Source organism: Protomyctophum parallelum, assembly GCF_964188405.1.
Source record: "Protomyctophum parallelum genome assembly, chromosome: 4".
NCBI lineage: Eukaryota > Metazoa > Chordata > Actinopteri > Myctophiformes > Myctophidae > Protomyctophum > Protomyctophum parallelum.
In genome coordinates this window covers 13,047,742-13,070,475 of record NC_139700.1, presented here as the reverse complement: position 1 = coordinate 13,070,475, position 22,734 = coordinate 13,047,742, and the positions used below count along the sequence as shown (strand labels likewise).

The following is a 22,734-nucleotide window of genomic DNA, read 5'->3' as shown; positions in this document are numbered from 1 at the left end:
GTTAATAATAGATTGTGTAGATGGGGCAGGTCTACGCTCCTGTATTTTAACATCAGTTATTATGGTGGTACTTGGAGTGCCAGATATTTTCTGTGGTGGTACTTGATATAAAAAAGTTGAAAACCCCTGATTTAGTCGACCAAAATGTATTTTGGAGGGCCTTGATGCCATCATAATGACTGATTTTACACTTGCTGAAAATATCAAGATCACAACGCTACAAGCAACGCTACAAGGTTATGTAGATCTGCTATTTTCAGCATGCAAACCAAGTGTACAATGACTTACTGTATACTGGATCTCTTGTCCACTATAGTCCCTTCCTAAAATTGTAGTCTAGTTTAAATTTGTTATATTTTTATTAATATATTTAGTCATTAGTCATCATAGCTTAGTTTTCATTTAGGTTCCATTTAGTTTTCGTCAGCGAATCAACACTGCCCTGCCCTATAGGAGACAGTCAGCGGCCAGTTGCGGGACGTACTGCACCCTGGTATAGTGATAGAACCACCGTGGTAATACTGAGCATGACGTACTGTACCCTGGTATAGTGGTAGAACCACCGTGGTAATACTGAGCATGACGTACTGTACCCTGGTATAGTGATAGAACCACCGTGGTAATACTGAGCATGACGTACTGCACCCTGGTATAGTGATAGAACCACCGTGGTAATACTGAGCATGACGTACTGTACCCTGGTATAGTGATAGAACCACCGTGGTAATACTGAGCATGACGTACTGTACCCTGGTATAGTGATAGAACCACCGTGGTAATACTGAGCATGACGTACTGTACCCTGGTATAGTGATAGAACCACCGTGGTAATACTGAGCATGACGTACTGCACCCTGGTATAGTGATAGAACCACCGTGGTAATACTGAGCATGACGTACTGCACCCTGGTATAGTGATAGAACCACCGTGGTAATACTGAGCATGACTCTGTATGTTTGGACCTGAAGCACTGTGTTTATAGTGTTTCCGTGGTAACGCACGGGGAGCCACAAACGGCAAAAAAGAGGAGAGTCCAAGCGTGTCAGGAGCACCTGGTGGCTCTTAAATTTAGATTTATACATTTCAACAGCAAAATCAGACCCCCAGACCTTGTAAAAGCACAATAGTCTGTTAATCTTTTTTTTTTCTTTCCTTATAAAATGTTTTGGCGATGTACAGAGATGTATAGCTTGGTTCTATTGGAGGCTCTGTTGCATATATGTTGGCTGTGTACCGGTATTTATAAATATGCATTTAAGTTCACATGATAATGGAAATAATTAATTTCCCAAATTCTCTCTTGGAAAAGTCTATATTATTCTGGACTAATTTGATGAATATTCCACGGTCCTGACAACAGCATGCATACTATGGGGGAACTGGGAGACAGCACCATAGACTTTGCATTGCACCTGCATATCTGCTTGTGACTTGTTGTGATCTTGTAGATCTACTATTTTTGACTAATGTTCACTCCAGAACTATATATATATATATATAAGCATATATGGATGCTGGGGTTCAAGTGGTTATAAACTTGCACTGGGTTATATTTCTCTACTACGAGTTTTTCCATGCCTCTCTCTCGCTCTCTCTCAGAGGTCTTTTCTTTGGGTCTTTGTTAGGCCGTTTCCTGCGGTGAGTGTGGCGGTGCCCATGCACATGTTCTGTGGTGGGCCTGATTACAGCCGTGCTGTAGTGCTGACATTGGCCCGCGTCGACTCCCTGTCTATAAACACACACACGCGCACGCATGCATACATGCATGCACATACGCGCGCATGCACACACACACTCACACACACTCACACACACTCACACACACTCACACACACACACACACACACACACACAATAATATGCAGGGATGCACGCCCAGTCGCGCACACAGTTGCATGCATGCCCACACCTCCTCACATGCATACTGTACATGGACACACGCGCACGACACACACGTGCACGCGCACACACACACACACTCTCAGAGATCCCGGCCCCTTAAGTTCCACAGGCCCTGCCAGCGGCTACCGCCGCATGACTTCACCCAGCAACCATCCCCTGCGTCAAACAAAATGCCTCTGTCACCAGAAAAAAGGAGGAGGAGAGGCGGGCCGGGGAAGGGAGTGGGACGAGGGGGTGGGTGGGGGTGCCGGGGAGGGAGGGAGGGAGTGGGACAAGGGGGTGGGTGGGGGTGCTGGGGAGGGAGGGAGGGAGGGAGGGTGCCTGGATGGATACGCGTGGTGGCTCGCTGTGTGGAGGCTCTCCGATGTTTTCCACCACGGTTTGGGAGCGTGGCGGAGGTAATTTTAGCTGCCGAGGCCCTCGCATAATGTAGAGGCAGCATGTTGTAGCTGTTTGGGCTCAGAGGTGGAGAGGACGGGAGAGGAGAGGAGAGGAGAGGAGAGAGGAGACTCTTTAGCCACAACACACACACACACACACACACACACACACACACACACACACACACACACACACACACACACACACACACACACACACACACACACACACACACACACACACACAAAACCATTCTCACGCCTTCTTCCAGAACCTGTTGTAACTTGTGGTGAGTGACCCTTGACCTCGCATGTGTCCATATATAGGAGCGTCTGCACTACGAGAGCCTGAGTCAGCACCTGGGGAAACTTGGAGAGGAGGCTGGGAAGATGGTCCACAGGGTCATCGACCTCACCAGACCAGAAGACCTGGACGGTACGCTACACTCTGGACATTTTGAATTTTTGATTGATTGATTGATTGATGTATTGAATAGTTTATTGAACATAAATGTAAAAACGGCAACAGAGTACAGTCAAACACTCGGCTCAAAAGGGATAGCACCAAACAAAAAAAGTCCTTGCGGTCTTGTTTCCATTAGGCCCTATGGCAGGTGTGTCCAAACATTTTCCAAATGCCATATTAGAAAATATTAAAACACTCAAGGGCCCACTACATCTCCTCGACTGTGCCTTCAGATAACAAAGTCACATACATATGCATCTCATTTAAACGATATTATGTAACTATCATCATCAATATTTTATCAATGGTCTTTTGTTAGGTGTGCAATTTTTTTTATTTGAATGTGTTTGAATACCATGCATGTTTTTGCTGTGGCACAAAGGCAGGGCAAGGCCAAAGGAATAAGGTTGGAATGACGGGACAGAGGGATGGAAAACATAAGTGAAGAAAATGCTGAGGTTCAGGGAGGAACCGTCACATCCTGTGTGGCTTAAATTGATACCAGTGACCCTTAAACTCTGGGGGGGCCCCACAAAGAAAGATGGCGCCACTTATTTGGGATGTGGTGTGGGGGGGGCTGTGCTACAAACATTAACTCCTCCAGAAAGCCCTGACAGGCAGGTATCCGTGAGACGCAAATATTTAGTGTGCTCTTTGGGCAAAACAAGACTCCTTAACGTCAACATGTTACACTCTTTACACACGTTATCAAGATGTTATTATTCGCTAAAGTGCGAGACAAGAGGCAGCATTCTATGTTGTTTTTTTTTGTTTCTGTTCACTGCTGGTGTTTGTGTCAGGACGATTCCACCCTGAGCAAATATGCAAACAAAATCAGACAAATACAAGTGGATCGTGTGCAAGGTTCCACCACACTTGTTTTATTACCATTATACTATAATCGAGTAATACACCAAAGATACATTATGTATTGCCTTTCATTTTCATTCAAACACAAACATTGTTCTATAACACGTCACAAACATTGAAGGCCATTGACAATTAATTGTCAAATTCTATATTTGGGGGGAGGGGGGGGGGGGGGGGGGGGGGAGGCATCACATTCTAATTATGTGAGTATATACTTGAGCTTGTTGTAGACACAGCCAGGGAGCATTCACTGTCTTTTTCTTTTCTTTTTCTTTTTTTTTACCCATAACCCACCTGTTTCCCATAAAACAGCAGTGTTTACAAGCGGCGAGGGCTTCTAGGAGTGTTCATCACCGTTTTGGTTTAGAGTCACGGGCGTAAACACGGGAGCGGGACACATTAAAGATACAATCTTTGGGGAAACTAAGTGAGGATAGTGTGTGTTGTGTGTGTGAGGATAGTGTGTGTTGTGTGTGTGAGGATAGTGTGTGTTGTGTGTGTGTGAGGATAGTGTGTGTTGTGTGTGTGTGAGGATAGTGTGTGTTGTGTGTGTGAGGATAGTGTGTGTTGTGTGTGTGTGAGGATAGTGTGTGTTGTGTGTGTGTGAGGATAGTGTGTGTTGTGTGTGTGAGGATAGTGTGTGTTGTGTGTGTGAGGATAGTGTGTGTTGTGTGTGTGAGGATAGTGTGTTGTGTGTGTGTGAGGATAGTGTGTGTTGTGTGTGTGAGGATAGTGTGTGTTGTGTGTGTGAGGATAGTGTGTGTTGTGTGTGTGAGGATAGTGTGTGTTGTGTGTGTGAGGATAGTGTGTTGTGTGTGTGTGAGGATAGTGTGTGTTGTGTGTGTGAGGATAGTGTGTGTTGTGTGTGTGTGAGGATAGTGTGTGTTGTGTGTGTGAGGATAGTGTGTGTTGTGTGTGTGTGAGGATAGTGTGTGTTGTGTGTGTGAGGATAGTGTGTTGTGTGTGTGAGGATAGTGTGTGTTGTGTGAAACTGAGGATAGTGTGTTGTGTGTGAGGATAGTGTATAATGTGTGCACGGGAGAATTCCAGCGTTTGACCCCATGGTGGCTTTTGTAATGTTCTATCTGTGTCTCTTGTAGGGAGTAATGCGATGGAGGCCAGGGTGTTCAGGGAGGCCCGGGGAAGGAACAACAGTGAGCCACACATCAAGAGACCCATGAACGCCTTCATGGTGTGGGCCAAGGACGAGCGGAGGAAGATCCTGCAGACCTTCCCTGACATGCACAACTCCAACATCAGCAAGATCCTGGGTGAGAACACACACACACACACACACACACACACACGCACACAAACTTGGGTGAGAAGCAACCTCCACTTGATGCATCTACTTCAAGCTTTTAAGTCCTATTTAAAAATCACACACGTGTGAACTGAGTGGTGCAATTCCCCCCCCCCTCTCTCTCTCTCTCTCTCTCTCTCTCTCTCTCTCTCTCTCTCTCACTCTCTCTCATTAGAGTCACTACCCCTCTCACTGTTTCTGGCGCCCCCTACTGCTATTATTAAGTCACATACTCATGCTCACACAGACACACAAACAGGTGCGAGGACATTGCACTCATGCTCACACAGACACGTGCGAGGACATTGCAAGCTGGTTGTAGGAGTGGTTGCACCACTCAAAAATAGAGCTTAACTCATTCGCCGCTCAGAATGTCTTTTGACGCCTTCTGGTCCAAACGTCATTTTATATTTTTTTATTGAGGGATAGACAGTTGGCTGACAGGAAATGGGGAGAGAGATGGGGGGGGGTGGGGGTGACATGCAGTAAAGGCCATCAGAATCGGGAGTCGAACCTCTGGCAAACTGGCACACTGCCAGACTGGATTACCAGCCAGGCTACCTGGAGATCTTTGAGGTTCTCTCCCCTCCAGGTAGGATTGCATCCAGCTCACTATTTGCCAGCATCCACCTCATGTTTGATGTGGTCGCTCAAATTAATAAATATTGGAGTGGAATGTTCTGAAGCCAGATTGGAATTCATAATTATTATTTTTTTGTGGCAAGATATTTTTTCCATCGCTTTCTAGATGGAGCTAAGTATAGAAATAGGGCAGTAGTTGCCAGGGTCTAATTTGCTCCCTTTCTTGTGCAGGGGGGTAACTTTGGTCAGTTTGAAATCTTGGGGGACCTGTCCCTGTTTGATGGAGAGGTTTTTTTTATGTGAGTGATGATTGGAGCTATAGAGATGGCAGTCTCTGAGAAATTTAAACAAGTGCAGCAAGTGCAGGTAGTCTATATATGAATATACTCTAATGTGCTTTACATGGGGGGCAGTGTTAGTTTTTTCACAATATTTTGAATTAGTCTTAGTCTTTTGAATAACACACCATTTAGTCTTAGTCCTATTTAGTCTCCTGAGAAACCTTAGTCGACTTAGTCTTTAGTCTTAGTCTTAATGCAATGTTAATTTTGCCAGAAAATATTTAGTCTTAGTCTTAGTCTTTTGAATTCCACACTATTTAGTCTTAGTCCTATTTAGTCTTCTGAAAAACCTTAGTCTTAGTCAACGAAATTAAAACTGATGGGGGCATGAGAAAACAAACAAAAACTGCTTTTTATTAGGGGAGGGGAAACACTAAGGCGAAGGATTTAATCAATAAAAACAGTGGAATGAGCTTTGGGGAGTAATCAATGCATTCCACAGGGTTGGGGTGTAAAACAGTGGAAACCATGGCTATTAGAAAACATCTCTTTGTTGATTTATCAATACCAACATTTTAGTTAATAGGCCATAACCGTTTTATCAGGTCGAGTGTGTGTTGGACTTGGACATGGGTCCAACTCATACTTGAGTCGGACTAATATTAGCCCCATATGGAACCTCACTCCGCTATAATGTATAGCTCTACATATCAGAGGTAGAGGTTCCATGTGGGGCTGGACTTGCGTTGACATCCATGCTTGCTGCTTCAGAATGCTTTGCATCAGGACAGCCTATTATTATTGAGCGGAACAGGTACAACTGAGCACAGCCATTTCTACCATCAGCCTCCATCTAAGTCATGCATGCCGAATATAAAGTCAAAGTCATATGCTGAATATACTATACAATAGTGCTGCACAATACATCGAAAAAAGATCTAGATTCAGGCACCTAGATGCAATATCTCATTCTGTGAAGAATCGTGCAGCACTAGTTGGTGGTCCAGTTCATTTTAGTTACTCTTATGCTTTTAATGAATATAATCATATGAGCATCGGGACCTGAATTATTGTGGAGGAAACATTTTTCTTATTTGATTCAGTCTTGTTCTTCAGGTCACCGAGTTATTTTACTTCAACCTTTCCAACAATCTGGACATGATGTGTACGTACGTACGTGCGTTCGTGTGTGTGTGTGTGACTTAGCATAGAAACACTCCTCACACACAGAGCCTCGCTGTGTGTGTTTAGCCAGACTAGTGTGATGGATGCCTCTAGTTAGAGAACAGGCCATGATGTTGATGCTATAGGCTAGCGAGACACACATAGCCATTCACTACGTGCTGAGCGCAACGCTTGTTCGCCAAGTGTAGAGGGTTCTTAAGACCTCCAGTGTCTGGTGTGGCTGAGGCTACCGACGAGCCCAGGGTCTGCTGAATGTAAGGAGACATTACGATATTATGTACAAATCGTTTTTTGTTTTAGTTTTTTTTTTTTTGGGGGGGGGGTCCACGTTTCTAAGTCAAAGCTTTGAATGTGCTTGGACAAAGCCACGCTTTGTCTTTGCACAGGAAGGAACACCTGGCTGTCTTTGCGAAGCATTTCAAAACAAGCAATGGGAATAAATAGGAAATAAAAATGAAATATGCAACTTTTTAATTGTATAATTTTTCTTCCACAACTCTTTTTTTTGTCAGGCTATAACCAAATTAAGGGCTAAAGAGATATGTCAAGTTAAAAAGAATTAAGTCCAAAGTCTTATGTTTAATATCTCTACCATAGCTCAGTTGTCATAGTAAAAACAATAATAATGTGTTTATGGTCAAATTGTAGAGGTCAGAGTTGACTTTCACATGACTTTCACATGAGATGAGACAAAATTATCCGGATATTTATCAGTCCTAAAGCAAGACCCCTGAACCTGAAGTGTGTGTGTGTGTGTGTGTGTGTGTGTGTGTGTGTGTGTGTGTGTGTGTGTGTGACACAAGTGCGTGTGTGTGACACACATGCGTGTCCATGGCCAAACGTGTGGGTGTCCATTTCCATGCACATGCACGCATGATGCGTACAATAACATGTGTGTCCTATCTATGTGTGCATCTATCTGGTGTATGTGTGTCCATGCACAGTGCACACACACTTTCTGACACAATAACACAGCTGGATGTGTTTTTTTGTCCACTGTTGAAATGGTCTTCTTTGTTTCCTTGAGTTGTGTTTTGCGATAAATGTGGATAAACACACGGGGGCGAGCGAGGCGGCGTGCCTACCGTCAGTTGTCAGCGAGCACGCTCCAGATGTGCTGCGTTCCTGTGGTTAATGGCCCTCCATCTGTCCACTTGTTCCTGAAGTCACTCTTAAAGGGAGGAGAAATATTGAGTACACAATGTGTATCATTCTGAGAGCAGGATGGAGTATACCTACATACACTTGAGTTTAAACAGAACTCCCCTCCTGTGTCTCTTCTCATGACAGCCTCTTACCGGAGGAAGTGCGACCAGCAAGCTGAGATTATTATTGCTTTTCTTTTTTTGGATAGATTTAACAGCACACATTTTCGAAACATGTAAAGCAGTGCATACAATGCTTTTCAATCCAATGTTCTTGTTCTGTACATGGGCTACATGTCAGGTTAAAAAACTATATTGCGGTTACAATAACGCATACACTACATAAAGGTAAATCAAATATTAACTAAACCACAGCTCAATTCAACTAAGCTTAACTCCAAACAAACCCAAATGATGTAAGAGTTCTCCAATAACTAAAACCAAACTGATCCTAGCCTGGGCAGCATTCCTTTTCGGGTTTATAATCCGGTCGGGAGCGGATGATATCGTTACGTCACGTTGTAGTTGGGGATGATCACGTTTTTTTTTGCTCCCGATACGATCATTTGATTTTGAGTATCTGGCGATACAGATTTTTCCAGATCAGATATATGTTAGGAAAGGAGAAATTAGGCTAAATCTTGTCCCCACACGTCTCATGTTTGCCATTGACATTGAAATGAGAAATTAGGTCAAATGTCCGCTAAATATGACGTAAATTTAACCAACCAATCGCATAAATTCGGTTGTTCATGAGATGATGATGATGTGCGCCCCTCACTTCACATGGGTGTGATTTTTATAGAACACGTCACTTGACATACTGTAGATAGTACACAATAGTACAATATCCGAAATCATAGACAATATCCAGTCTAATATCATGATATGGATCCCGATCCGATTCCGATCATTTGAAAATGACCTGATCAGCCCCGATTTCCGATCACATGATCGGATCAGGACAACCCTAGTTGTAGTCATTGTTTTGTAGTCATCAGCCCAGAACCCTTTAAACGAGAACTTCCTTTCCCTCAAACCAAAATAATAACACCATCCCAATAATAGCGTGACTCACTCTCTATTCTATTCTCTCAGAGAATAGAATTTCCCTGTGGATAAAGGTATACAGAAGCTAAAAAGCACACTCACATATTTATTTTGTATTTTATCAAGGCTTTTATTGGGATGGTATATTCTTCCGGTTTGAGGGAAAGGATGTTCAAAACATGACGTAAACATATCATCCTGATGACTACAAAACAATGACTACAACATGACGTATCGATACCATCCTGACGTCTACAAAAATGACTACAACATGACGTATCGATATCATCCTGATGACTACAAAACAGTGACTACAACATGACGTAACGATATCATCCTGATGTCTACAAAACAATGACAACATGACGTATCAATATCATCCTCACCCGTGACCGGATCACACAGCGATTTAGGAACACAGTCTAGGCTTTTCCTCAGAGGTGGAAAGCCTATAGATGCGAGGTTAAAACTGAACCAAGTTGAAGAATAAAATGCCCATATTCTTTTTGCTGCCACCATGCAGGTTCTCGTTGGAAGTCCATGAGCAACCAGGAGAAGCAGCCCTACTATGAGGAGCAGGCGAGGCTCAGTAAGATCCACCTGGAGAAGTATCCCAACTACAAGTACAAGCCGCGGCCCAAGAGGACCTGCATCATCGACGGAAAGAAGCTGCGCATCGGCGAGTACAAGCAGATGATGAGGTCACGGCGGCAGGAGATGAGGCAGTTCTTCAGTGTCGGGTGAGTGGAACAAACAGCAGGGGTGGGAAAAAGTACTCAATAGAATACAAATGGTGTAATGTTACAACTGTGGGGCTTGCAGGGTTAAGTGAAAGGGCCCTATACTTTGCCACTCGAAACAGCAAAACAGCACTGGCCACGCCTCCAGGTCTTAAGTTAAGTCATAAGACCTGGTACTTAAGACTCGCAAAATAGGTCCCTTTAAAGTATCAACGCTGCAATATAGAAATAGTAAAAAATAAAAAAAGTCCGTAATTTGAAATGTACTTGAACATGTACAAAAGCATATTGGCATCACAATGTACTTAAAGTAACAAAGGTATGCAGAATGTCCCATTTCAAGTTTTCAAAAGTAGAAGCAGGGGTGGGAAAAAGTGTACTCAATTGTTTTACTTAAGTCATTGGCCGCAAAACGGCCCCATCTAGTGGTGGCTCAGAGCGCCACACATCATCATCATCATCATACTATAATTCTAACAATGTCTGAGTGTGTGTGTGTCTGTGTGTCAGAAACACTGCCGTAGCTCCTTACTGCCTGCACCAATCACTCCCTTTTCACACAGGCATTGACCATATGAATATGGAGGGCGTAACGAAGCCCTTTTTTCGATTTCACACATTAATGATTATTAATGAATTTATTAGTCAATTACAAACGCACCCGGGCGCAGTACCCCCCACGGCCACAAGGGGGGGCAAATATCTCACAACGGGTAAGGGCTAGTAATTATAATTCAATGGGCGAGACTCTTGTAAGTGAGTCAGGAAGTAAAGATCCGCTATATGTGACATGTCCCGCGAATGTCATTTAATCCACGGCAACCACACTAATAATAATAATTATAATAAGAGTAGAGTGACGTGTGGGGGCGTCTTTCTTATAATGATATAAAACCGGATCGCTAAAATCTATTTTTTTACAGGGCCGTTGCTAGGCAACACATTGTGCAGCGCACATGTTTTTCTCACGCGCGCAGCCTGTTCACTTCCTTGTTTACGGCCCGACAAAACTGCATGTCTATTCTGCTCGCTTTACTTATTAAAATAATTGCTCTCCATCATCTTGCTATTCACATGGCAGAAAAAAGGGTTGGACTTTTCTAAAATCACTGCACATGCACAGCAAAATGTTAAACAAAAATGTTACAACAAATTTAAACAATAAAAATAGATCTCATAATACACAGCATGTTTGTTTGTATACACTGATGATAGATGTCTTTTCACCATACAAAAAAATAGATAATAAATGAATGGCCATTACACTAATGATTCGTATTGGTTTTACAAAATAAAATTGCTCTCTTTAACACAGGGCTTCTTCTCTGTATTTTTTATTTATTTTGTTAATCCCCAAAGCAGAACAGCCGTGTCAGCTAGAGGGAAAAACAGTGGCATTGTCCCTAATGGGAACCAGGCGTTGACGTGTTTAATGCCATCACAGTGGCCTAGCTGTGTTTGAGATTGACTTACCAGAGGCCTGCGCTTTGAATATAGGAGCGACTTTTAATAGCTTGTCATTTATTAAATTAGGACAATGCTGGGCACGAGCAGAGGCTTCCAAGGAGAAAATTGGACACAGACTATACTTCTAGTGGAATATGAAATGTAAGCAGATGTTTGGGAGCGGGGACGGGACAGGGCGGATGGATGGGGGGAGGGGATGGAGGGGAGGGGCTCTGTCTTTTCCTCCCAATAAGAAGAGGGAGAGGGAGAGGGAGAGATTCAATCACAACTCAAATCAAGTCACAGCAGTAGAGTCAGTCTTGATGGTATACAGCCAATCAGCAGTAGAGTCAGTCATGATGGTATACAGCCAATCAGCAGTAGAGTCAGTCATGATGGTATACAGCCAATCAGCAGTAGAGTCAGTCATGATGTTACAGTATACAGCCAATCAGAGCCACATTCCTTACAACGAAACGTCATGTTTTTAAAGCCTTCTTTTCCTACATTATTTGAAAATGACTCCATCGAAGCTCGCCACAGTAATTGTTTGAGGAGGAGACAGAGCAGAGAGGCATGAGGCTCAACGTAAAAAAAACAGTTAGGTGGAGAAATAGCAACTGCAATTTCCCAGGTTTAAGCAGCCGGAGGGCTACAGCTTGAGTGATGTGCGTTTAGCGTCATTCCATCCATATCTTAAAGAGGTGATTTAGGCTGAGACTCTGAGGACATGCTGCTGTGTGAGGCTGGCAGAGAGGACTCTGTGTTGAGGCATGCCCAGCTGTGTATATGCAGTAACGGAGAGAGAGAGAGAGAGAGATGCATTGCCTCCTGTTAAAACCAACCGATAATGGAGATGAATTGATGTGCTTTTGAACCCATTTAGACATGAGGCCGATCTAAAAAAAACAGTTTAGTGAAAGACCTATATTTCTATGTCAGTGGTTCTCAATCTTTCCATGCCAAGGACCCCCGGAATGATCTGCAATTGGCCGCGGCATCCCATCTGAAAATATGTTGTCCCAGGCACCTCCCAGAAGCAAATATTTGAGTTAAAAACGTTTGCTGTGTAAGAATACACATTCAAAGATTTGCGCCACATTTTCACAAATTTTCAAAAATAGCAGATCTACAAGCTCGTAGCGTGGCACTCTGTTTGATTGATTGATTTAAATATGTATTAACAGATTGGAGAATTACAGTAGGCTACAGTTCAAGCACAACTCCATACAAAACTGTTAACTGTGGAGTGTGGACGACCATAAAGCGTTACACTTGTTTACAATAGGGTCCACCATGTTCAATTCATCATAAATGCCGTGCTATGAGCAAGTAGATCTGCTATTTTTCAATAGCTAAAGTCTAACAATGCTTAAAACACAAAAAGAGGTTCCCGTCCAGAATGGATTAAGGAGGCTACACTGTAGCATCAACAGATGTATAGACCTCTGCTCCTTCTGTACGTCTCTGTCTCTAATTGTCATGTTTTATTCTTTATACATTTTTGGGGCGATTTCTTTATTGTTATTTACTATAGTCTTACTAGACCCCAGGAAATTACATCTGGCCAGAGTAGGGTTTTTTTTCGGTGTGTCTGAAGTCTGAACGCACACCTGGAACCTAAGGGGCTGCCATACTGTTTGTCAGCTCCTCCTGCACATTCAATGGACTCCACAATCGTTTGTGGCCAGATGTAATTTCCTGGGGTCTAGTAGGACTATAGTAAATAATAATAAAGAAATCGCAGTGAAATGTTGTAAATAATTAAATAAATGAAAGACACATTTAGCAACTTGTTGTCCCCCCTGTAAATAAATTGCAATAACACCCCAAAACATGAACCTTGGTTGAAAAAACCCAAAGTTGTCCTTTAAGCTAATTGTAAATGTCCCTCTCTTCCTTCTGTCTCACTTCCTCTCCATCTTTCACTTTTTTCTCTTTCTCTCCCTACTTTCTACTTTTCTTTCTTTTTTTTTCTCTTTCTCTCCCTCCCTTCTTCCTCCTTCTTTCTCTATCCTTAATATTTTACACTTGCTGAAAATAGCAAGAAAATAGCCGATCTACAAGCTTGTAGATCTGCTATTTTCAGCATGCAAGTGTAAAATGACTTATACTGGATCTCTTGTCCACTAGTCCCTTCCTAACATTTTAGCCTAGTTTTTTATTTGTTGACAAAATTGTCAATATATTTAGTCTTAGTCAGTGAAAAACGGTAGTCGACATTTTCCGTCAGTCAACGAAATAAACATTGCTATAGTGTAATAAAAAAAAACTATTCAATTTGTAATCTCACCTCTGCAGGCCCCAGCCGCCTATTTCACTGAGCAACAGCAACGCAGGAGGAGGAGGAGGAGGTGGGGGGGGTCTCAGCCTGGGCGTGGTCGGTGGAGGGGGTGGAGTCTACCCGGGAGCCATCTCCATGGCAACGACGATGCATCATGCCACCTCGCCGTCGCCGCGCCTCACATCGCCAGACTGCTCCAGCGCCTCCTCATCGGTCAGCCCCGAGCCGGTGGTCATGCCCGTCATCCAGAGCACGTACGGCGGCATCAAGATGGAGCCCGTGGGCAGCGCCGTGGGAATCGGAGGAGGAGGAGGAGCAGGACACCCCAAGTTGCCCAACGGAGACAGAGACGACGACGAAATAATGGACATGTACGAGGACTTTGAGGATGAGCCCAAGTCGGACTACAGCAGCGACCGTGAGACGCGGGGGGGAGACGCCGTCATTAAGGCCAACTGAGCGAGCTGAGCTCGATATATCGGCATATAGTTCGGACATCTTAGAGAAGTGGGTGGGGGAAAAAAGGAGTTTAAAAACGAAACAAAAAAAGGCTGTTGTTCGTTGTCGTTTTCCTCAGAGACACTTTTTGTTATTGAGACTATTATATTAAGTTTATTCACATAGACTCTGCGGAGCGCTTCACTTCGAGACTGTGGCGTTTCGGGTGTTGTCGTACGCTGGCCAAGAGCATGCCCAGAGAACCTTCTAACGCTTTATCCCGATACGCTCGTAAAGGGAGCGCTGACATTCATTTTTTTATGAAACCAAGGAACACAGCCTATAGCCTTCGAATATTGACTGACAATGAACATAGAAGTGACTCCACACCTTGACAATCATTGACGGGAGCGATTAAGAGTTACAGAATATAGAGAAGCAAGACAGCGAGAGGGAGGATGAGAAAGGAAACAAAGCGAGCGATGAACACGCGTAGTTTGTGAAAGAGCATGCACAGATTTTTTGAAAGCATCTGGACAGCTATTTGGTCTTAAAAAACGTTTCTTTAAAAGTGTGATTAAGTTTTTATTGTTAATGTTTCTTTTTTTGTGGGGTTTTACATTTGTTTCTGCTCAATAGGCTGTTTTTGTTTTTCTGACGCCCTGTACAAACTCTGGATTGTCGGAACTTGAAATTTGAGGAAGAAAAGTTTTAATATAAATCATAGCTCTTGTAGTCTTTATAGGTCTTTCTTTTGTTTCATACGAGAATTGTGCATCTACAACTTTTTCTGACAAACTGCTTACATAACATTACTGTTTATGATGTTTTTTTTTAAGAAAGATATCCCTGCTCAGGTATGATGTGCCAGCTTGTGAATGTGTTTTATTTTTTAAATGAAACAAAGGGAGGCCAAACTCCCTTTTATCCCTTATTATTATTATTATTATTATTATTATTATTATTATTATTATTATTATTATTATTATTATCATCATCATCAAATTAGTCACAGGTTGTATGCAGTTTTGACGTTATGATGTGCCATACCGCCACATTCACTCATTCACTTGGGGATGTTGTAGTCTTAATTTCCAACGCTGCAAAAAAGTCTTATACAAACACTTTCTCTTTTTCTTTTTTTCTATCTGATAAGATGCTTTCTCTCCTACTTCTCTTTGGTGTAAATCTGCTGGTTCCTCTAACCCCCAGCCCAGATAGGCCTCAGTTCTGCCTGTGTGCTTTTCCAATGGGAGTCACATAGTTTGACCAAACATTTGTGTTTTGATGGCTGTGTTATGCCCGTCAAACACAAGTGTTTGGTCAAACCATGTGACTCCCATTGGAAAAGCATTGAGGCCGGCAATCAAACACAGACAGAACACAGAAGATGCGTTCTGTACAGGTCTGCTGACCCCTCTCCCTGTTGTAGAAGTTCCCCCGGGCGTGTCACTACACATGCTCGCTCACTAGCTGCTACGAGATGTTATTGTTTAGACAGAATGTGTATTGTGCTATTATTTTCAGCCACAGGAAGTTGCAATGGATTTGCTGGTGGAGAGGAGGCACTGCTAAGTTATGGCATACAGTAGCCTAATAATATGGTCTTTTGCATAGCCTTGGAGAAACAAGCAGCGTCAATGCAAGAGAGATGTATTTTCTACAATGGCTACTATAGCACACACCGCTCAGGGAAGTTTATCTCTGGCACCCACTCCGACCGTGAGAGGCAATTTAGCAGATCAATGTCGGGCTATTTGTCACATTATTGCTTTTATAGATTCCTCTGAGTGAGCACTGAGTTACATTAGTTACATTACCCATACTTCCTTGAGACCAAATATTCTGAAATCTTTCAGTGTATTTTGCTGTGTACTGTAACCGAACCACCAACAGTTTTGTGGGGCTGCCCTCCATGTGAACAAACTTCTCTCAAACCAGACTGTTTTCCCAGAGTCTACAATTGACAATGTGTTATTTTTCAATCAGTTTCTGTTCATATTGACAAAGTCTTAAAATGTGTGTTTTGATTGATCAGAGTTTTTGGTTCTATAGTTCTATGGTTGGTTCTATAGTTTAGGAGTGACCTTACGGACAGGGTAATTTCTAGTTTTGGAACCCTTCACTGTAAAGGAAAATTATTATTATATTATAAAGACATTAAATGCCCACTCTGCAACATTATTACAAACTCATTCAATACCCAGTCTGCAACATTGCAAAAAGGTGTGTGTCTCCAAGTATAAATTAATGTTCTCTTTTTCTACAGTGTGTGTATATTTTTAAAATAAATTATTAATACGAGCAGAATAAGGACGACAAAACATAAGATAGTCTTTGACGGAGACCACCACAATTCTCCAGGGTGAGACTTTTCCTATTTCACCAGTAACCAGCTAGCACTTCACTATATGGGCTCTTTTTTTAACTTCTGTTTCACTCAAAATGTCAATGTTACTTTGCCAACAAACACTTTGAGTCTTTGTGTGTGTGCGTGTGACGTGCGTGTGCGTTTTCAACATCCTCTCCAATTTGAAAGTGTGTTTCTATTTTAGATATCCTTGTCCCTATACTTAGATGGCTTCCAGGGTTCTCGGTTTAAACTGGTACATATGAAGAGTTCCGTTCCAAAATGGAATTATATCAATTCTCAAGTGGGGAATATTAAATTATTATATTATTATTCCTGAGTATCTGTTAGTATCTGTTAAATGTCAAGAATTCAGCATAGTGACTTGTTTCTTAGGACAATATAATGTTACAATTGCGAATATAACACTAGGCTATTGTATAATGAAGAAAATGGGGCAGATGATAAGTAATGTACAAAGTGGTGGCTATCCTATTTTGGAATGAAACTCTTCATATTGTTTAATTGTCTCTGTATGACCATCTCAAATCAGATTTGACTTATTACTATTATTTATTTTCTCTCTCTCATTTGGTTCTATGCCGGGGTTGGTTCGTTTGTTTCGGCTTTAATTACAGGAGAAGCACCGGCTTACTGCAAACACCTTTCTGTTCAATGTCACCAGTGGTGCAGATTTTGTACACATTTTGAAATTAGACATTCTGCAATATGAGTACTTTTACCTTTAGTACTTAAAGTGCATTTTGATGCCGATACTTTTGTACTTCTACCTGAGTACATTTTTTAATACGGGACTTCTACTTGCAGTATTTTATAGGCTATACTTTTACTTAAGTACAAGATTTGAGTACTTGTTCCACCACTGCATGTCACCCTTTTCAGTTCAATGTCGCACACTTTTCTGTTCAATGTCACACACTTTTCTGTTCAATGTCACACACTTTTCTGTTCAATGTCACACACTTTTCTGTTCAATGTCGCACACTTTTCTGTTCAATGTCGCACACTTTTCTGTTCAATGTCACACACTTTTCTGTTCAATGTCACACACTTTTCTGTTCAATGTCGCACACTTTTCTGTTCAATGTCACACACTTTTCTGTTCAATGTCGCACACTTTTCTGTTCAATGTCACACACTTTTCTGTTCAAGGTCGCACACTTTTCTGTTCAAGGTCGCACACTTTTCTCTTCAAGGTCACACACTTCCAAAAGCACTGGATATAAAACGCTGTTTACTCTTTTAGTATCGACTTAAATGTGAAGTTGTCGTTTTGCTTTACACAACATGACAAAATCACGCGTTTTGGGACTCTTGAAGACTCACACACCAGGCTCAAATAAAATTCCCATTCATTTTTTTTTAACACGCATTTCATTTATTTAAGCAGATAAATACTATTTTGTTTCTCTATAGCTATAGTGCTGCCTCAAGAAGGGGGAATATCACCTGTTGGATCTCTTGAAAGGTCAAACAACTTCACGCTCTTTTCAGCCGTAAACGGAGGCAAACCGGATTGTTTTGTCAACATACTATTTTGTGATAAGTATTGTGTTTGAGACTCAGTTGTGCGTTTTAACATTTCATGTATTTATTAGCCAGTGTTTGGCTCTAAAAGTGTCAGTGCAACTTTGGTGAGAGAGACAATCAGAAAAAAATAAAAATAAAATAAAGACTGAGATTTTCCTTCCTGTTTTTTTGAGTTTTCTCGAAGTCTATTTTTTACAAATTTCTAGTCGTGCAGCGTGTGTGCGTGTGCGTGCTTGCATGTATGGGGATATGCATGCATGAATACTGGCAAGCATCTGTGCACATACAGTACTGTGCGTGCGTGCGTGCGTCCTGTGGTGTAGCGCGCGGCGCCTGTGCGAGCTGCCTCCAGCCCCAGCCCTAACACAGAGGGAGACAGAGCAGTCAGCCATATCCAGCCACATCATAAATCTCATTGTAATTCCCAAATTGACTGCAGCGTCACCCTGCCAGGGGCGCCAGGAGGATTGTCACACACTCCTTTGTGTGTGTGTGTGTGCGCGTGTGTGCATGTTGTGATGTGTGTGCTTGCGTGCGTGCATTCGTAGTGTGTGTGTGTGTGTGTGTGTGTGTGTGTGTGTGTGCAAGCATGTGTTTGTAGCTCTTGGGAGGCATGTTTGAAATCATATTTGTGCTGCTGCCATCTTAATCTCGTTAAATAAGGCCTCATGATTTACACTTCCTTTTCCCCTCTCATTTTCCGTAGGATGTACGTTGAGCTGTTTGCAAATTGGCATATCGTCCATGTTTGAATGTGTATGTGTGTGTCTGTGTGTTTCAACACCCCAGCATGTGTGCAAGTGTCTGTATTGGAGCCCTTTGTGTTTGAGTGTGCGTTTCTATGCATGCTTGCCTTGAGTGGTGTGTGTCCTGGTGTGTTCCACGCTGCAGAAACCGATTAGCAAGCTGCACTGTGCGCTCTCAGTGGGGACTGCCCTTAAGTCAGACCTCCCGTTAGTCCGACCCGTGCTGCGGGTTACAAATCACCCGTGCTGCGGGTTACAAATCACCCCTGGTGCAGGTTACAAATCACCTGTGCTGCGGGTTACAAATCACCCGTGGTGCAGGTTACAAATCATCCGTGCTGCAGGTTACAAATCATCCGTGCTGCAGGTTACAAATCATCCGTGCTGCAGGTTACAAATCAGTGAAATCACCTTTGCTGCAGGTTACAAATCACCTGTGCTGCAGGTTACAAATCACCTGTGCTGCAGGTTACAAATCATCCGTGCTGCAGGTTACAAATCATCCGTGCTGCAGGTTTCAAATCAGTGAAATCACCTTTGCTGCAGGTTACAAATCACCTGTGCTGCAGGTTACAAATCACATGTGCTGCAGGTTACAAATCACCCGTGCTGCAGGTTACAAATCAGTTGAAATCACCCGTGCTGCAGGTTACAAATCACCCGTGCTGCGGGTTACAAATCACCCGTGCTGTGGGTTACAAATCACCTGTGGCTTCCTGTGAGGTTAGGGTTAGGTTAGGGTTTGAGATAGTGTTAGTAATGGTCGGACTAATGGTTAGTCCCACCATTACTAACGGGAGGTCGAACCAATGTCACGCTACCTCAGCGCTAGCATAATGCTTTGGGATGCAGGGTTGGTTGCGGACATTAGCATTGGTGCATGTGTAAAGTATATTCTTCTAATCTTCTTCATCTTCTTCAACCCCATACTGTAATACAAATGCATGTAGTAGTGGCAGCTATACATACAGTAGTATAGTATAGTATAGTATAGTTTATCATGATTTCTTTTTATTTTTTATCTTCGATGAAACATGATTAGTGCAGCGGTGCCTGGCAGCCGAGTTCTCAACAGGAGCTAAAATGAAGGCCCGGCCCTAACTCGGCCCTCGATCAAACCCTGTACACTCAAGACACTGCCCCCGCTGCCACCCTTAGATCTCCATATATGGAACTGACATGTTCTGACATTCCATATGTTGGTCTGGCCTCATCAAACCCTACACTCAAGACACGCTCCTTGTATGCAAGTACAGAATTCATTCCATATGTTTATCTGACCCCCCCATGCAAAAGCGCCAGCGCTCGCCCAGCAGTCTGTTGTCACCTCCGATCGCATCTTCAAAGTTCCGGGTATGTGATCCTGAAAAAAGAGAGAGAAAAAAAGCCCCCCCCTCATGAAAAGAGGCGGCGGTCTATGGGCGGTCCGCTTCCTTTACGTGTATATATCAGGGGATCTAAAATGGACGCGCCCATGATCTAGTGTGTGTGAATAGAAGAGTAACACTCGATTCCCCCTCCCCTCCTGTTTCTACATGGTTTCTCCCGAGGAGGTGGATGGATTTTCCGAGAACGAGAGAGAGACAGACCGCCATGAAAACAGTGGCCGCTGACATGTCTTCCGTTGGGGATCTGCACATAGCCGTCTTCGCCAGCAATCACTATAGCTTGTGTGATTGTAACACCTTTTTATTCATTATAATTCCAGTGATAAGACCGCAATGAACGCGCCGGGGACGCGTCGGGAAACCCGTGTTTTAGACGTCTATTTTTAGATGTTTTTTATCCTATTTTTAGACGCACATCTAATAGCCGGTTATTGCTCAGTGAGATGGTCAAAAATGATGAAAAACGAGGATTAAAAAAAATTCAAAAATGATGAAAAACGATGGGCAATAACCCATGTCTTTTCATTTTTTTCAAATCCTCAAAAATGATGAAAAACGGCGTGCTATAGCATGCCTTACAGTATGGGCTATAGCCCATGTTCAAAAATGATGAAAAACGAGGTTAATTTTTTTTTCAAAATTTCAAAAATGATGAAAAACGGTGTGCTATAGTATGCCGTACGGTATGGGCTATAGCCCATGTTCAGAAATGATGAAAAACGAGGTTAAAAAAAGAATCAAAATTTCAAAAAACGATGGGCTATAACCCATCGTTTTTTCATTTTTTCATTTTTTTTTAAATCCTCAAAAATGATGAAAAACGGCGTGCTATAGTATGCCGTACGATATGGGCTATAGCCCATGGTCCAAAATGATGAAAAACGAGGATAAAAAAATAATTTCAAAATTTCAAAAAACGATGGGCTATAACCCATCGTTTTTTTTCTTTTTTTTCAAATCCTCAAAAATGATGAAAAACGGCGTGCTATAGTATGCCGTACGATATGGGCTATAGCCCATGGTCCAAAATGATGAAAAACGAGGATTAAAAAAAAAAAAAAAAAAAAAAAAAACAATGGGCTATAACCCATCGTTTTTTTAATTTTTTCATTTTTTTTTCAAATCCTCAAAAATGATGAAAAACGGCATGCTATAGTATGCCGTACGATATGGGCTATAGCCCATGGTCCAAAATGATGACGTTCTCTCTACCGCAACATACTTAAAAGTATAGCGGTGTATGATAATGGGTGTTGCAGAGGATGAGAAACATTAGCATTTTGCTATATATAGGAGCAATGGGACTTGAACATGGAATGTCCGTACAGAGAGACTGATCATTAGACCATTGCACCATCAGTCAGACACACAGTGAACATCTCCTGGTAATTGTGTGTGTTAGCCCTCAGTTAGTAAAGTTGAAACACTCCAGCATTAAGCTATAGGAGAACAGGGATTTGAACATTTAGAGGTGTATTAACTGAAGGCTCACAGCCTCAGCCTGATAACCTCAAAAGTCTCATATCTCCCCTGAGCCATAGGCAGTTGCTTTGGCTTAGTGGTTAAGATGTTGGCCTTCAGTGCAGGGGACCTGTGTTCGATTCCTGGGTGTTACACTCTGATGAACGTGAGTCTATGTTCAACTCTTGATTCTTTCAACTTTACTATCTGAAGGCTAACATACAAATGATCGCTTCAACAGTACAAAGAGGCAGATGTTACCGAGTGATGGTGTAGTAGGGGCTATTCAGCACAGAGAGTTCATGTTCAAATCCCACTCTTCCTAAAGTTTAATGCTAGTTATTGAGCTTAATTTACTGCTATTCTAGCAGTGGCTCACAGCCTCAGCCTGACTACCTCAAAACTCTAATTGTCGTAGTGGAGGACCATTGGGAGACAGTGCTCTCTCCCCCTGTTTCCTGAGATGTAACGGTTGGGGCTTATGTCTGAAAGAACCCTGTCCAGCTAGCCTTTTACCATGAAAATGTCCAATTTAACATACTCTTACCACCTCTCAGTGTGCCCTTTTCCAACTGGCCTGGAAGCCAGACATAAAAGAGGGACTTTCCAACCAAGTTTTGGGCCACCAATCAGGGCCCAGTATGCAAATACACAACCTATTCTGTCAGATGATGGGCCAAAACCATGAACTATAGTAGGCCTATGTCGTTTTTTCATCATTTTCATATTGGTTTTTGAAATCGTTGCGAAAATCATGAACTATAGTTCATGGTTTTTGCGACGATTATTAAACAAATATACTATAGTGTGTAGTTTTTTCATTGTCAAAAGTCAAGAAAAATGACATTGCCCCGATTATAATGGTCGACAAGACCATTATAATCGGGGCCCAGTATGCAAATACACAGACTATTCTGTCAGATGATGGGCCAAAATGCATTGGGCCAAAATGCATTGCTATTTTATTTGTAAACGTTTTACCTAATTCTTATCTGTAAAATGTTAGGTGGACAGGGTTCTTTCAAACATAACCCCCAACTGTTACTTTTCAGGAAACAGGGGGAGAGAGCACCGTCTCCCGATGGTCCTTCCCAGCACCTTGATGACATGGGACTTGAACCTGCCAACTGTCTGTAGCAGAGGCAACGGGTCAAGCACTCCACAC

At 42.5% G+C, this 22,734-nt stretch overlaps 1 protein-coding gene across 3 annotated transcripts in view; it reads left to right on the top strand.

Moving 5' to 3' along the window:
* The window catches only part of LOC310856921 (transcription factor SOX-6-like), a 167,801-nt gene extending 149,676 nt beyond the window's left edge, over window positions 1–18,125 (top strand). For all 3 annotated transcript variants that reach the window (XM_083762474.1, XM_083762472.1, XM_083762473.1), the window contains exons 13-16: window positions 2,611–2,719; window positions 4,720–4,890; window positions 9,689–9,905; window positions 13,653–18,125. In XM_083762474.1, coding sequence (XP_083618600.1) covers window positions 2,611–2,719; window positions 4,720–4,890; window positions 9,689–9,905; window positions 13,653–14,094 — 939 coding nt within the window. In that variant the 3' untranslated portion in view covers window positions 14,095–18,125. The remainder of the gene's footprint in view (window positions 1–2,610; window positions 2,720–4,719; window positions 4,891–9,688; window positions 9,906–13,652) is intronic.
* Window positions 18,126–22,734: the final 4,609 nt, after the last annotated feature.